The sequence below is a fragment of the Trypanosoma melophagium genome (genome assembly GCF_022059095.1).
Source record: "Trypanosoma melophagium isolate St. Kilda chromosome Unknown ctg29segment1, whole genome shotgun sequence".
Taxonomy (NCBI): domain Eukaryota; phylum Euglenozoa; class Kinetoplastea; order Trypanosomatida; family Trypanosomatidae; genus Trypanosoma; species Trypanosoma melophagium.
In genome coordinates this window covers 105,476-119,172 of record NW_027125161.1, presented here as the reverse complement: position 1 = coordinate 119,172, position 13,697 = coordinate 105,476, and the positions used below count along the sequence as shown (strand labels likewise).

The 13,697-nt window shown below is 37.1% G+C and overlaps 5 protein-coding genes across 5 annotated transcripts; all 5 read right to left on the bottom strand.

Annotated features, from left to right (window-relative positions):
- Positions 1-307: 307 nt before the first annotated feature.
- Positions 308-2,590, bottom strand: LSM04_005042 (EF-hand domain; the record flags this gene model as incomplete). The annotated part of the gene is made up of 1 exon (XM_067332021.1): positions 308-2,590. One exon carries the CDS (start codon positions 2,588-2,590, stop codon positions 308-310), a length of 2,283 nt encoding a protein of 760 aa, XP_067190074.1.
- Positions 2,591-3,664: 1,074 nt separating this feature from the next.
- Positions 3,665-6,301, bottom strand: LSM04_005763 (uncharacterized protein; the record flags this gene model as incomplete). The annotated part of the gene is made up of 1 exon (XM_067332020.1): positions 3,665-6,301. The coding sequence occupies one exon, from the start codon at positions 6,299-6,301 to the stop codon at positions 3,665-3,667; it is 2,637 nt and encodes an 878-aa protein (XP_067190084.1).
- A 418-nt stretch (positions 6,302-6,719) lies between these two features.
- On the bottom strand, positions 6,720-8,102 carry LSM04_004370 (uncharacterized protein; the record flags this gene model as incomplete). Its single annotated transcript, XM_067332019.1, has 1 exon — positions 6,720-8,102. The coding sequence occupies one exon, from the start codon at positions 8,100-8,102 to the stop codon at positions 6,720-6,722; it is 1,383 nt and encodes a 460-aa protein (XP_067190067.1).
- A 434-nt stretch (positions 8,103-8,536) lies between these two features.
- Positions 8,537-11,230, bottom strand: LSM04_006044 (uncharacterized protein; the record flags this gene model as incomplete). The annotated part of the gene is made up of 1 exon (XM_067332018.1): positions 8,537-11,230. One exon carries the CDS (start codon positions 11,228-11,230, stop codon positions 8,537-8,539), a length of 2,694 nt encoding a protein of 897 aa, XP_067190091.1.
- Positions 11,231-11,803: 573 nt separating this feature from the next.
- On the bottom strand, positions 11,804-13,309 carry LSM04_001081 (uncharacterized protein; the record flags this gene model as incomplete). The annotated part of the gene is made up of 1 exon (XM_067332017.1): positions 11,804-13,309. One exon carries the CDS (start codon positions 13,307-13,309, stop codon positions 11,804-11,806), a length of 1,506 nt encoding a protein of 501 aa, XP_067190024.1.
- Positions 13,310-13,697: the final 388 nt, after the last annotated feature.

Genomic DNA, 13,697 nt, shown 5'->3' with positions numbered 1-13,697 from the left:
ATATACATATACATTATATTTCCAGCTTATCCAATAGATAAGACCAATCAAAAAAGAAAAACAAAACAAAAAAAAAGAAGTGTGCTCCAACTTTAAAGATAAGGGCTCCATAGAAACATACACACACACACACATAGCACACACACATACACATATATATACAAAATTAGAGTCTATCATTTCTAATGTCACTCTTTTCTTTATTTCTTTTCTTCTTTCTTTGCATTACGAATCTCTCTCTCTCTTCACGTGCGCCACTTCTTATTTTTCTCCATTTTTTCTTGTTTTTCTTTCTTTTCTTTTTACTCTACTTGGATATACCCCTCTTGATTTCGTACATGTTTCTTGGTAAAGTAGAAGTACCATTAAAGATGCGTGTGAGTTCTTCCAAGCTGAGTTGTGGAGATTCCTTGGTAAACAACTTCGCACACAGCGCGTTAAGCTCGGCATCTGTAATACTCTGTATCTGTAACTTCTTACGTACACACATCTTAAACTCATTTGGCCCAACCACACTCACATCTGAGTAATCCGTAATCGCACGAAACTCTTTTATAAAAAGTTGTCTTCGTTGATCATATAACTCTAAGAACTCTGATGCAGCACGTGCGGCGAGGGCCGTTTCTTTTGCACATGCACGTTTCTCTTCATCCTGCTTTGGATCAATTACAAACGCCGCCAACTCCTTCTCAGCATTCTCAGCATCAATCTCCCTCCATGAACGGTCATCCACAGCAACTGCAGCTCCCTCTGGCATTACACGCCCCACAAACTCTTCATAGGAAACATAAGATTCATTGTTTTTGTCAAAGTAGCGAAGCATACTTAAGATTTCCTGTTCAGAAATATCCAAATTAAGTTTCTTTACAATACCGAGAAAAATTTCCATTTTGAGTCCACCTGAATTGGATGCATCTGCCTCACGGAAAGCCTCAGACAAACCTGTTTGTTTACTGCTTAACATAGCACGAAGTTTTCGTACAATATTATTAATATCAGATCGGCTAAACTCTTTACTGTGAGTTTCCATATAGTTTAGTGATCGTTCATCCGAGCTGAGAATAACAAATGGAAACGAGTTCACAATAATGTGTGCTCCAACATAAAAATCATCCGCTGTATAGTATTCCCCATTAGGACGTTTACAAGGTTGTCGTTGAAGAAATTTTCCTCCAACAATTCCACTGTTTCGTTGTACAGGTTCAAAAATGGCGATACTGTTATCTGCTGGATACACGGCAAGAACAAAACGTCGAATTTCATCCTCATATTTACCATTCTCAAGACGCATAAGAAATTTCACCACACCACCTGCAAATTCTCGTAAACGATTTTCCGTACGTTTGCGTATTTGTACTTCTTCCAATTCTTGACTTGTTTTTTCACGTCGTTGGCAACCAATAGGAATTGTTGGTGGTCGTCTCCCTCCAGGAATAGGTTCATATGCAGAAATACCAAACTTATTTTGAAGATAATTGCGTGTATATTCATCATAGTCATGAATTTTAACCTCACGACCGTAGAGATTGAGTACATTACCAATACGAATATCTTCATCCGTGTAATACACTGTGTTAGCGTCTTCCTTAAAAGTAAGGGATCCCAATGTTTGTGGGTCAAACTTTCCACCATCCTTTGGCTTCGCAATACGTTGACGACGGAAAAAACGCGGAAATGGATCACGTCCACTGTTGGGAAAATCTTTTTCCACTACCGCAATACTTCCATCTGCGAGAAAGTAGTACAAAGTGAGGTAATGTTTTACACCGTGAAGAGCTTCCGTGTCATCCCAGACACAGTCACAGCGTAGCACTTCTCCATCGTGGGCCAGAAACTGCTGTGTGGCTCGCACCTGTTCCGGTAAAAGCGCGATATTAAGTGGACTGTCAGCAGCCACAGAACGTACATCGTGTGCTTTGGCCACAGGGCGACTACGCAGTTGTGTGTAAGTGTCCACTGGAACTGTTTGCGCCGGGGCGAGTTCTACACCGGCCTCTTTAAAGAATTCCCTGGTGAAAGTATCGGCATCGTAGATTTTGTATGTACGGCCATAGAAGGTAATCGTTTCCCCAACACGAAAGTTGGCAAACGTGATGGGGGTGCCATCGGGCATGGGAACAATATGCCGTTTAAGAGATGCTGGAAATGCGAAACCGGAGTTATCGGGATTTTGTTCCGTTACACTCATCGTGTTGTCTTCCAGAAAGATATTAAATACAAATTTACGTAATCGTTCCCGCTCCACAGAGCTCTCCGGTACCTGTTCTGTTGTGTAACCGTAGAAACGCAGAACTCTTCCACTGAGATCTGCCGTTCCGCCTGTTTGCTCACTCCCGGTTTGTTTATATGTTACATCTTTACCATCTGTCTGATTTCCATTTGTGTATGAGGCCATGGAGGAGGGTGTTTCCTTATTTGCTGCGGTCATATCAATAGGTACACTCTTAAAAGAAGTCATGGTATCATATTTAGGGCCATTTATTTGTGTACGGTGATAATTACGACGTAACATTTCATCTCCGCAGGTCATACCAGGAACCATAGGGAGGGCAAACTCCTTTTTCATAACTTGTGAGTTTGTGTACGCCATTCTTCTTATTTGTTTATTCTTTTTTTTTCGTATTTTTCTTCTGTATTCCTCACTCTTGAAAGTATATATATATATATATATGTACAGATATATAAAGATACACAGAAAAGATAGTTGGTGTTACTTCTAGGTTCTATCCTAAACCGTTTGAAAACAAATTACAATATCCAAAATGAAGTAAAAATAATCATAAACATAATAAAGAAAAAGGAAATACAAAATACACAAAACTAGCATCATCTTTACTATTTCATTAAACACTATTGATATTGCATTAATATGAACATTTACATAAAACACAGAGGTGGAAAGGGAAGAAGGGGAGGAGGGGAGAGGTACAAATACAACACAATACGTTTCCTCAGTTGATCTAAAACCTGTAGTAAGCGATAAAAACACAGTTAAATAAAACAGTTTATCTAAATAGTACCCACTTATAAAAAATGTGAACGTGAGTGATGGTGAAAGAAAGAGCGAAATAAATCAACACTCTAATCCTTCAAAAGTGTCGTCCTCAGGAACCCTTCAAATACGAAGGAAAAAAGGAGAGTTCCACACTTCTGCAAATCAATCACATTACATAAAACCCGCTTAGACGCAGAGTTTTTTTTTTCGGAAAATACTAAAACGAAAAGAAGCAAAAAAAAAGACGGTCGTGCAATAAAAAAAGGGGAAAAACTATTTGATAAGGAAAAAATAATAATACCAATAACAATAATAATTAGATGAAAAAGGAATAGCAATATTTACCAAAGCAAACAAACAAAAATCTTCTTTTGTTTTTTATTTGATTTTCTTTGCCTTCCCTTTCTTTTATTATTATTATTATTATTATTATTATTATTATTTATTCATTCTTTGACACAGTTGTGGATATTACTCCATTTTTTTTTTTTTTGCAAATAAAAGAATTCTCCAAAGCTCTTTCTTCTTTTTTATTTTTCAGTTTTTCCATTATTATTATTTCCATATATATATATATATATATATATATATATCCCTACAGGTATGTGAGATTGCCTGTTCAAATAAGGGAGAAATCCCCTGAAAATGAGCAGATGAAGAATGAATCCATTATACAGCTCCCGATACGGAAGTGTTCGCTGGAGACACGCGGGGAACTAAAGTAGATGTATTCGCAGAGTTCAATCGACTTTCTTCTCCATCGAACATCACACGTGGGAGTACACGATCGGCATGACAAAATCCATCTTCTGTTGATGATAACACCACACGTGGAAATGCCCAAAGACCGAATATCATCGCTTTATGTACCGTAAACCGTGCAAAGATGAGACGTTGTGTGGTATCAAACAATTGTACAAGACCATCTCGGTATCCAATAGCGACATAGCGTGATACAGCACAGAAGTCTACAACACAAGCAGCAGGAAATGAGACAGGTGTAAATAAGATGCTACTACCTAATGTTGCAGAATCAAATGGGAAATTAAGTGATCGACGTTTTCTGGTTAATATATTATAATTCCAAACATCTCCCTTGTAAGAGATACGATAGAGATATTCTCCATTCGTCTGAGTAATATCCACACATGGAGAATTTCGAATGACAACGAAACCCAATTCACCCTGTCGTATAGGACATAATGCAACCACTGATTCCGATTCATCTTCTGTATTTACTCCATTAGAAGTTATTTCTTTCTGTGCAAAATTACATTTTTCAATTGTTCCAGTAGTTCCAGCGCTAAATATCACTCGTTTCATAGCTGAACCTTCTGCAAATATGAGACTTAAATTCGGTATCCCATCGCCATTTTGAATAATATCGAGAATATAATTGCTTGGATACACTGTGACCCCAGTAGACTCCAAGAGAAGTACATCTGTGAGGATAGAACCAGTCAATACTCTTACAAATATAGGACGTGTTTTATGCTCTGAATTACCAGTATATTGCGCAATAGCACCATCTCGAAGTTGTAAAATAACCGTGTAATCAAACGTATCTGATCCTGTAAAGGTAATCATATTACTTCGTATAGGAAACATACTTGGTAAAGGTTGTATGGGATATATGACATCTTCCCTTGTTGTGTCAACGATTAAAAAGGCTCCATCACACCATAATACACCTTTTTGTAAATTTATCACTGCGAAATTTTTATCAGGTTCACTTATTGTAATATTTCGCACAAAAAATGGTGACAAATTTCTTTCCCCAATTTTATAAAAAGAAGGAATATGATCGTCATCAAAGACTCCATCAAATACAGTTAGCATTCCATCTTTTGATCCCACAAATAATTTTTGTGTCTTTTCAAACCATCGTAATGTTGTAATAACTTGTTTTAATTCCAAATTTGGTTGTTTAGAAACAGGAAGCATTTCTATAGGATCAATAATAGAAATACCACCACGAACAGAGGATGGGAGAAGAATATTACCACCATTAGGCATACATTCTACCGATTGTACACCAATTTCTTTTAACCATTTACCACCTCTTGTCTTTGTATAGTCTAGAAAGGCAATAGAACCATCCGCCCCGCTGCAAATAAGACGATCCCATGTTTCATCTTCAAGTAATTGAAGAAACATTCCTGTAATTCCACTTAAATGTGGTTGAAAGAAAGCTACTACAACAGGTTCACTTAAACCAGAGGCAAATTCAGCATAGGAGAAGATTTTTACAGAACCATCATCAACTCCAACAAGCGCCCTTTTAGCACATGCATCAAGAATAACCACTCCTACACCATAGGAAACAAGTTGAACACATTGACCCTGTGAAGGTAGAAATAAATAGGCACCATCTAATGAACTGCAACTCAAAACAACTTCATCATCGGCGCAGAGATCATTTACTTGAGTACGGTGAACTTTTTGAGCCCATTTTAGCATCATAGGCATATTATTAGCAGAAATATCTATGGTCCACTCTTTTACAAAACCACTACTATAACCAGCAAGTAAAGAATTAAAACATTGATTCACTTCTGAGTGTGGTACTACAACACATTTAGGATCATGTACCCATCGTAATACCACTGCGGGATCATCCCCATTTTTTATAGTATTTACGGCTTCTCCAGATGCAGCATTCCACACCACCATAGATACTTTCGCATATCCTCCCAAAACCATACCATTAAAGTACATGGAGACTGTGGGAACAGTATTTAAAATAACTTTTTGTATGGGATTTATTGTATTTATTGATAAATCCCAGAACTTCACTGTGTGATCAATACCAGCAGTTGCAAAACATTCATCCTTTGTATTACTCACTGCAATAGATGTTACACGACCCTCATGCGCTAATATCTCATGAAATGGTTCAAGTGTTTTGGTGTGCCACACATACACCTTTGAATCTGCCTCATTATTATGACCTGCCTCATTCTCTGTACGTACATAAATGTATCTGGAAGTCACAATACACTGTTCAACTGAACAATCATGATGATCACACATTCCTATCACTCCTTGGGCATCTGCATCCCATAACAATAATTTTCCTTTATGATGTAGTGAAAGCATATAGGTTGGTTTATCTACGGCTTCAAGTGGATGTCTATTTAGAGTATTTAATTGCCTTACTTTTTGAGCTCCACCGGCGACAATTGTCTTTTGAGCCGGCACGTGACTAATTACATGTGGTTTAGAAACATTCACAATTCTGTCATAGCACTCCATTCCGTTTATAGGGAATGGGGTTGAAATAACTCGCACATTACATGACTCCATTGATGCCTCTCTTTTCTTTTTTTTTTATGTTGTTATTTTTATTTTTCTCTTTTTAGAGGAGATTGAGCTATTAACATTATACGATAAGAAAGTTCAAAGTGAAGCAAGCATAATAATATTTCAATATAATCAAAACAAACAAATACACCAAAAAAGAAATATATATTCATGTATAAGAGTGATATCTCAACTAAATATATGAATAATAATAATAATAATAATAATAATGTATAATAATAAAGCACACACAGAAAAAAAAAACAGCAACGACCAAGCAAGAAGCCAAGAGCAATAACAACAACACTAAAAAACTTCCGAAGAAGGATAATGGAAACCATATATATATATATATATATATATATATATATATAAACATAAAAGAGGATAAAAAAATTCCTTTATTCGCAAAAGAAGTTTTTTAACTACTCACGTCTGATGGAACCACAGAGCGAGTCATGGCATCACTGTCATTTCCATCCGTCAAGTTCAATTCAGAGTAAATTTGGTTAACTGTAGATGTCCCACGAACTTGGCTCAACGCCTCTACTGTAAGTACTTGCCCAACATTCTCAGAAGATTGATAATCTTGAGTTAAATCTAAATGTGACTCTTCAGACATCATATGGTCTGCCTCACTCGCCTTAATTAGAGCAACTCGATAGACGCCGTCGTTCTTCACAATAATACGGTTTAAGGTTGGCTTTATATCAGAATTCCACACCGTAATAGGTTTTTTAGAAACTGTATAAGATAATCTATAACCATTTAATTGTGTACCATCTTTACTTTTCTTTGGTAACCGCTGTGGTGTTATTTCAAACAACGCCGGAACCGTTTCAGCTTCCACAAAACTCTCGTTCTCATACTTTTCCTTTGGAATGTGTTGTAGAATAAATCGACTGCGTCTACGAGATATTTCATCCCACTTACTTTTACGTAAATTCCCATCAAATCCCGTGGTATACAACATTTGTTTTGTTCCCGTAAAGAGAGACTCTAACGGACGGTACCACATCTCTGTTTGTGGTTCCACTGCTGTTAACAATGCATCCATTTCCGACGGTGTTGCCCGATCCCGTTCATGTATTTCATGCGGAAGAGGAAAAAACATATCGCCCCCACCAGGACGTGTAGATAAAAGCATGGGAATACCATTCACATGAATGCGTGTGTACCCGGTTGGATCCAACTCGGATGAGTTCTGCAATGTACAGTCAATATCGGGTTCTCCCATCCATGAGGCGATGCGACGGTGTTCTGCAGAGGAGAGATGATGATGGGCATCCTGCAGCATTTCTAATGTAGCCGCTCTGGTGGAAATTGCTGTTAATTGCAATTCACACGGCACACAGAGATAATAATACGGCTCTCGTGTATCTACATCAATATACGATTTGTGTTCTCCGCCTCCGCCTGAAGTTCTTAAAGATGCATTTATAGATCTTTCCTCATCAAAACTCATATCATGACTAATATCCCTATTATTATTATTATTATTATCATGATCATAACTATTATGATTATTATCACCATTATTACTGTGACGCCCACTCATATCATTATGATGTGTCTCATCTGCGAGACAACGACGAAGCCCATGTTGTTCTAATCGTGCAAGAAGATGTTCAAAAAAGTTTGCCACAACGCCATCGCCAACATCAACAATTTTATCCTCCAGTACATCAGTGTGTGTTAGGGCGGAGCGTGACATGGCAATAGCGCCTGAGCGTAGACGTTCACTACGGCGACTGATACGATCAGCACCCAATGCATATCCATCAGATGATGTCACAAGCGACATTATTCATCGTACTAACTGTTGTTCAATATTAAATAATAAAGAAGAAGAAAAAAAGAAATAAATATAGAAAAACAAACAACATCCCTTCTTTTTTTTATATACAATGAGTTACATCCGTTCATATCAATACCACATAACTACCATAGTGGTAAAATAAGGAAACAATAAAAACAAAAAAAAAAACCAAGCAGTGTTTTTCTTTTTTTGTATATCGTGCAAACCTTTTTTTTACTTTCCCCTCTATGATCACAAAATGAAAAAAACAGCGGTTTCATAATCATGATCATAGCCATCTTGTTTTATTTTTTTTTCGTTATACTTTGCCCTCTTTTATTGATTCAACAGTATCCAAGATTCAAAAAAGAAAACAAAAAAAAAACAGAAAAAGAGTATAAGGGGTTCTTCACTTTTTTTAATAATCATTTGGATTATTTTTAATCCAAATCTTCTCTGCCTCTATCAGTTCCACTCTTACTTTCAGTACTTTTATTCCAATTGTCAATACCAATCATTGACACTATTGCCCGTTCACAAAATAACGCATTAATGGGCCCTTGACTCACCACCAGTGAGACAGCAAAGGGAAGATTTGTAGTAATTTCAAGAATATTTTCACGATTAAGAAGTGGAGGATGTGTTCCTTCTCCATCCTCTGCTGGAAATACTTTCTCCATAAATGTAAGAGGTGAGACATCCTTCATGTGAGTATCACTATTACTATTACTATGACCATTGCTACTAGTAGAGATAGGCGTTGTAACTAGTTTGTTATAGTCCTCCTTTAAAGCTTGCATCTTTGACTTTATCTCCTTAGCTACTTCCTTATTTCCAGCCATCTCTGCTTGCCAGGTACCATGGTAAAGTAATTGTTCAAGAATAAGGAGAAAGTAAGTAATATGGATAATACTATTGGAAGAAAAAACGAGGGGTTCTGCTGCTCTTGTTGTTGATGAGTTTTGCTCAAGAATACGACGTTGCATTTCTGCAATTCCCACTCCCAATGTAACGATCTTTCGACAAAATGGGTAAACATCTTCAATACGTTGATGCATTGTAGTTAAGGAAACGATATCTAAATTAACATCTATCCAGTGAAAAGCAGCCTCAATACTACTACGCCATGCCAATGGAACATAGGTATTCTTTTGTTTAAATCCATTAACCGTGGATTCCATTTCTTCCCTAAGTTCACTTGTGAGTTGTGTTAAAAGTGGTAACAAGGCGTTAATCATTCCCTTTGACCACAGTAATGTTTCCCATGATGTATTATTATTATTATTATTATTATTATTATTATTATCATTATTATCATCATCATTATCCATTGGTTTGGTTCGACAAAAGTGATAGAGTGATCGGCCAACATCAAATATAACAGAAGCCCCTGCCGCCCGAAATGCTGATGAAACTGTTAATTCCTCATTCGTTTTACCAAATATATTTGTAATAGCATTGCACGATGGTACAGCATTCAAAAGAACTGAAGCTCGAAGCAGCTTTGCACATGCCAAAGGATACAAAAGAAGAAGTGCCGTCGTAGTAGTAATATTAGTAATAATACTACTATTTCCATTAGTTTCATGTTCACATCCAACCTTATCAAGAATCTGTTCGCCTACCTTTGCACAGCGTTCAATCCCATCCATCTCACCAATAGACGCCAATGCATTCATTAGGGCTGTGGCATCTTCTACTGTAATAAACGGCAGTGTGGGAATAATGTGAGAGAGATATATGGAAAATCCTGCACAACTCTTTACACGAAATGCACTAATAAGTGTAGCTAATTGTACTAAACGTTTGTATGGAATCGTATGAGTGGGTTTATGAATTCCACTAGATAATTGTTTATCAATTGCCGCCACGACAGCATTAAGAGAAGGGGCAAATATGGCAGATCCTTCAATTTGGCGAAGGGCTTGAAGAAAACGCACACAATCTGTAAAGTTAAGAGAATCCACGTCTTCGACAATGGCCCGAATTACAAGTTCAAGACGTCGTTGTTGAATAGCCTTTGGAAAAGGCACATCATTAATGATAGCAAGCAATTTAGTTAAATCAATAGATGGAACATCAAATAAGTAACCCTTCTTTTTACGTTCTGTAGAGGAAACCTGAGAAGCCATCTCCTTCTGTCTTTTTTCTGCCATTGTAAATATTTGATGCATTCCTAATGCCGCCATATCATCTGTTTCAAAAGTTTCGGATAAACCCCGTAATGCACTACGATGGGGTAACTGTAATGCTTCGACCATTTTTACTAGTGTGGTATGTTCATCCAAGTATTTCATCGTTTTAAATTCCTGTGGAAAGTATACCATAGCACGTGTAAAGTTAATCCAATGTCCACCACGAAGTAAATCACTATTTTCGATAATAAACACCGTTAAATTTGCACGTAGTCGTTGAATACTTTCTACTGGAAGTGGTTGAATTTTACCCACCTTCTTGTTAAGACGTTGCTGTTCTACAACTCCACGAACTACTTTAGAGAGAACCCGCAAAAGACGCACGGCGTCAAACACATTACAGTTCTTATTGTACAAACCGGTATATCCTTCACCACCGCCAAACACTGGAATCCATTTTTCTCCACAATACAATGGTAGAATAAAGGAAACCACTTCGTGATACATACCCTCTTCTGCTAACGCGAACATGGCACGTGTGACTTCCTTTAATTGATTAAAATCTAAACGAGCGGCTAGAGGCGCGTAAACGGCACCATCTCTTACACCTACACGACAAAGATAATCAATAACACGACTGGCTTGACTAGATGTCATTTTCTGTACAAATTGCATACGTTCATGATCATGTTTAATGCATTCCACAAGAGTATTCACATACACACCACCAGAATTAGCGTGTAGTACAACTGCAGCAAAAGCGGCATCGCGAAGAAGTTGTCCCATTGATCGGCGAACTTCTGAACTATCATGTCGTCTATCTAGTACTTTACCGCGTAGAATCGGCATAACATCCGCACGTATAAACTGTTTAAGTGCATCACTCGAAACAGGTCTTCCATTTGTCTTAACATCCAGCATTGTATTGAGTTTACCTGCAGCAGTAGAAAGGGCAGCGTACTGCACAATACAGAGGGTTAATTGGCACCGACGTAGCATTACTATGTATGTATATAAAGATAAAAAAAAAGGAAAAAATGAAACCCTTTGTTTTTATTTTTTCCCCCTTTCTTGACTTCTTTAATTTATTATTGTATATTTTTATGTATTATGTGGTGACTCTAAAGATAATAGTTATTATTAATATTATTATTAGATTGATCATATAAAAACAACGAGAAGCAAACGAAATTAAGCATACAGAGGTACATTACACATATACAAAAAACACATATACACACATACATACATACATAGATAAAGAGAGCAAGAAAGGAAAAAGAAAATATATACAAGCAGTTCAATTAAAACATAAATTCGGGACCCTCTTTCTTTCCCCCTTTCCCAAGCATTACACAGATCAGCAAAAAATGATCAGGACGAAAAAAGAAAAAAAAGGAAGAAGGGTATCAGGGAGACAACACCGTTGCGTTTACTAAATAAATTAAGTGAATTATAAAAATATCGGTCGTCTTTCCCCCTTCTCATGTCCTTTTTTTTTCTTTCTTTCCTTCTTAATCAAGCACAATATGAAGCACATATTACATACAATATGTAATAATAATATTATCTCTAGTTTGTGGTGTTCCTCTCCGCCTCAAGTTTCTTTAGACCGTGTTGCAATCTCCTAATACGCCGCATCAGTCGATCGCGATCATTTCGCAATAGCCAGTCCCATGCATCTGCAGTGGCGTGCATATTCACTTTCGCCGTTTGTCCACTTAATCGCGCTGTCTCAAAACTGCGAAGTGAATCCATATACGTTGCACCACGACCACCACCACTCGTATTAATATTACTATTATGATTGTAGTGTTGACTATTCGTATTTTCATCATCAACAGGAAGACACCAAATAGTACGACCAGTGGTATCCGGTGTTGGTAAAGCATACACACGAAGAAATTCAAAGTAACGTAGAAACATCCACCATGCACGTTTCTGCGCTGTTGACTTTCGTGGACGTTCTGGTCGATTCGGAATATAAAAATCACTTCGGAGGGGCCGTAATAATTGCTGCATACGTAATTCAAGTCGTTGGGCGTATTTTTTTCCTGGTATACGACATATTTTCTCTTCATGCTTTCGATACGCCATCTTTGGAAGACCTGTAAAGCAATGAAACTCCGAATACGGAGAGCCTTCCGTCGTGGCATAATTAACAACAGTAGCAATATCAGCATCATCAGTATTCATATTGTTAGTAGTATTATTAGCAATAGTAGTTGTAGGTGTATTAGAATGATCATTTTCTTCTTGTGGAAATCTCCTACCACCGTATTGAACACGAAAAGGAGTCGTTTCTGTCATAAATGTCAACTGAGGCCGTAAACACTTCATATGACAACGGAAAAATTCCAAAAGAAACAAAACTTCTTGTTTTAATGACATTTCAGAAACTGAATGAGAAAGAATATGACAAATATTACGTTGTGCTAAACTTCCCGCATCATTTGCACTCATAAGGCGAGACCGTGGCCAAGAGAGAGGTGTACGTTGAGTTCCAGGTGCATTAAAAGGTTCAATAGACGAACAGAGAAAAAGTACCCCTTCTCCCTGAATCTTAGAATACTTAAGAGATTGATAATGAACATCATTTTCATTCTCTTCCTGAGACATAGTAGGAACAAACACTATATCATCTATAAAATCCACAAATTTCCGTGCAATGGGATCCACAAGCACTCCTCCAGACAACACCCCAAATGTATTAAAAATCGAACAGTCTCTATCCACCCCAACAGGAATAGCATTAGTGGTGGTAGTATTAGGACTAGTATTAATACTAGTACAACTAGCAATAGAAGAAGAAACAGTATTATGATTATTATTATTATTATTATTATTATTATTATTATTATTATTATTGTGATTTGGGGCAACATCACCAAGGAGTGAAGTTCGCACAGGCGGCGGATCAAGTCCCACAAAGATATCAGAAGGCCTAAACGAAGCATTAGACGTCTCACTACGACAAAGAATGTCATTCATAAAGAAATAACGATGCGAGGAAGATACACTATTACTGTTACTAACACTTGCTTCGCCAGAAGGGACATCCGTCCCATTATTGCCCATCATTAGCACATTAACAGGTTATTCAATCTCTTTGTTCCCTCTGTTTTAACAATATTAGTTTAAGAAAAAGAATAAGGAAGAAAAAGGAAAAAAAAGAATAATAACAATAATAAAAGAAAAAACAAAAACACCTACGAAAAGAGAAATAGGAATACCAATGATCATTCTGATTTATTTAATTTTATCTTTTTTTTTCGTAACTTTTTTTCATTAAATTTCTATTGCGTCATTATCGTCTTGTTTACATTTCACAAAAACCTCACCAATGCGAGGAAGAACAAGCACACACACACACACAGACGCGCATACATCAACATATATCGTTAGACCGTTAGACGCATCTTCATATTTTCACAATTAAAGTGAAGCCCACCAGACAAAAGAGAAC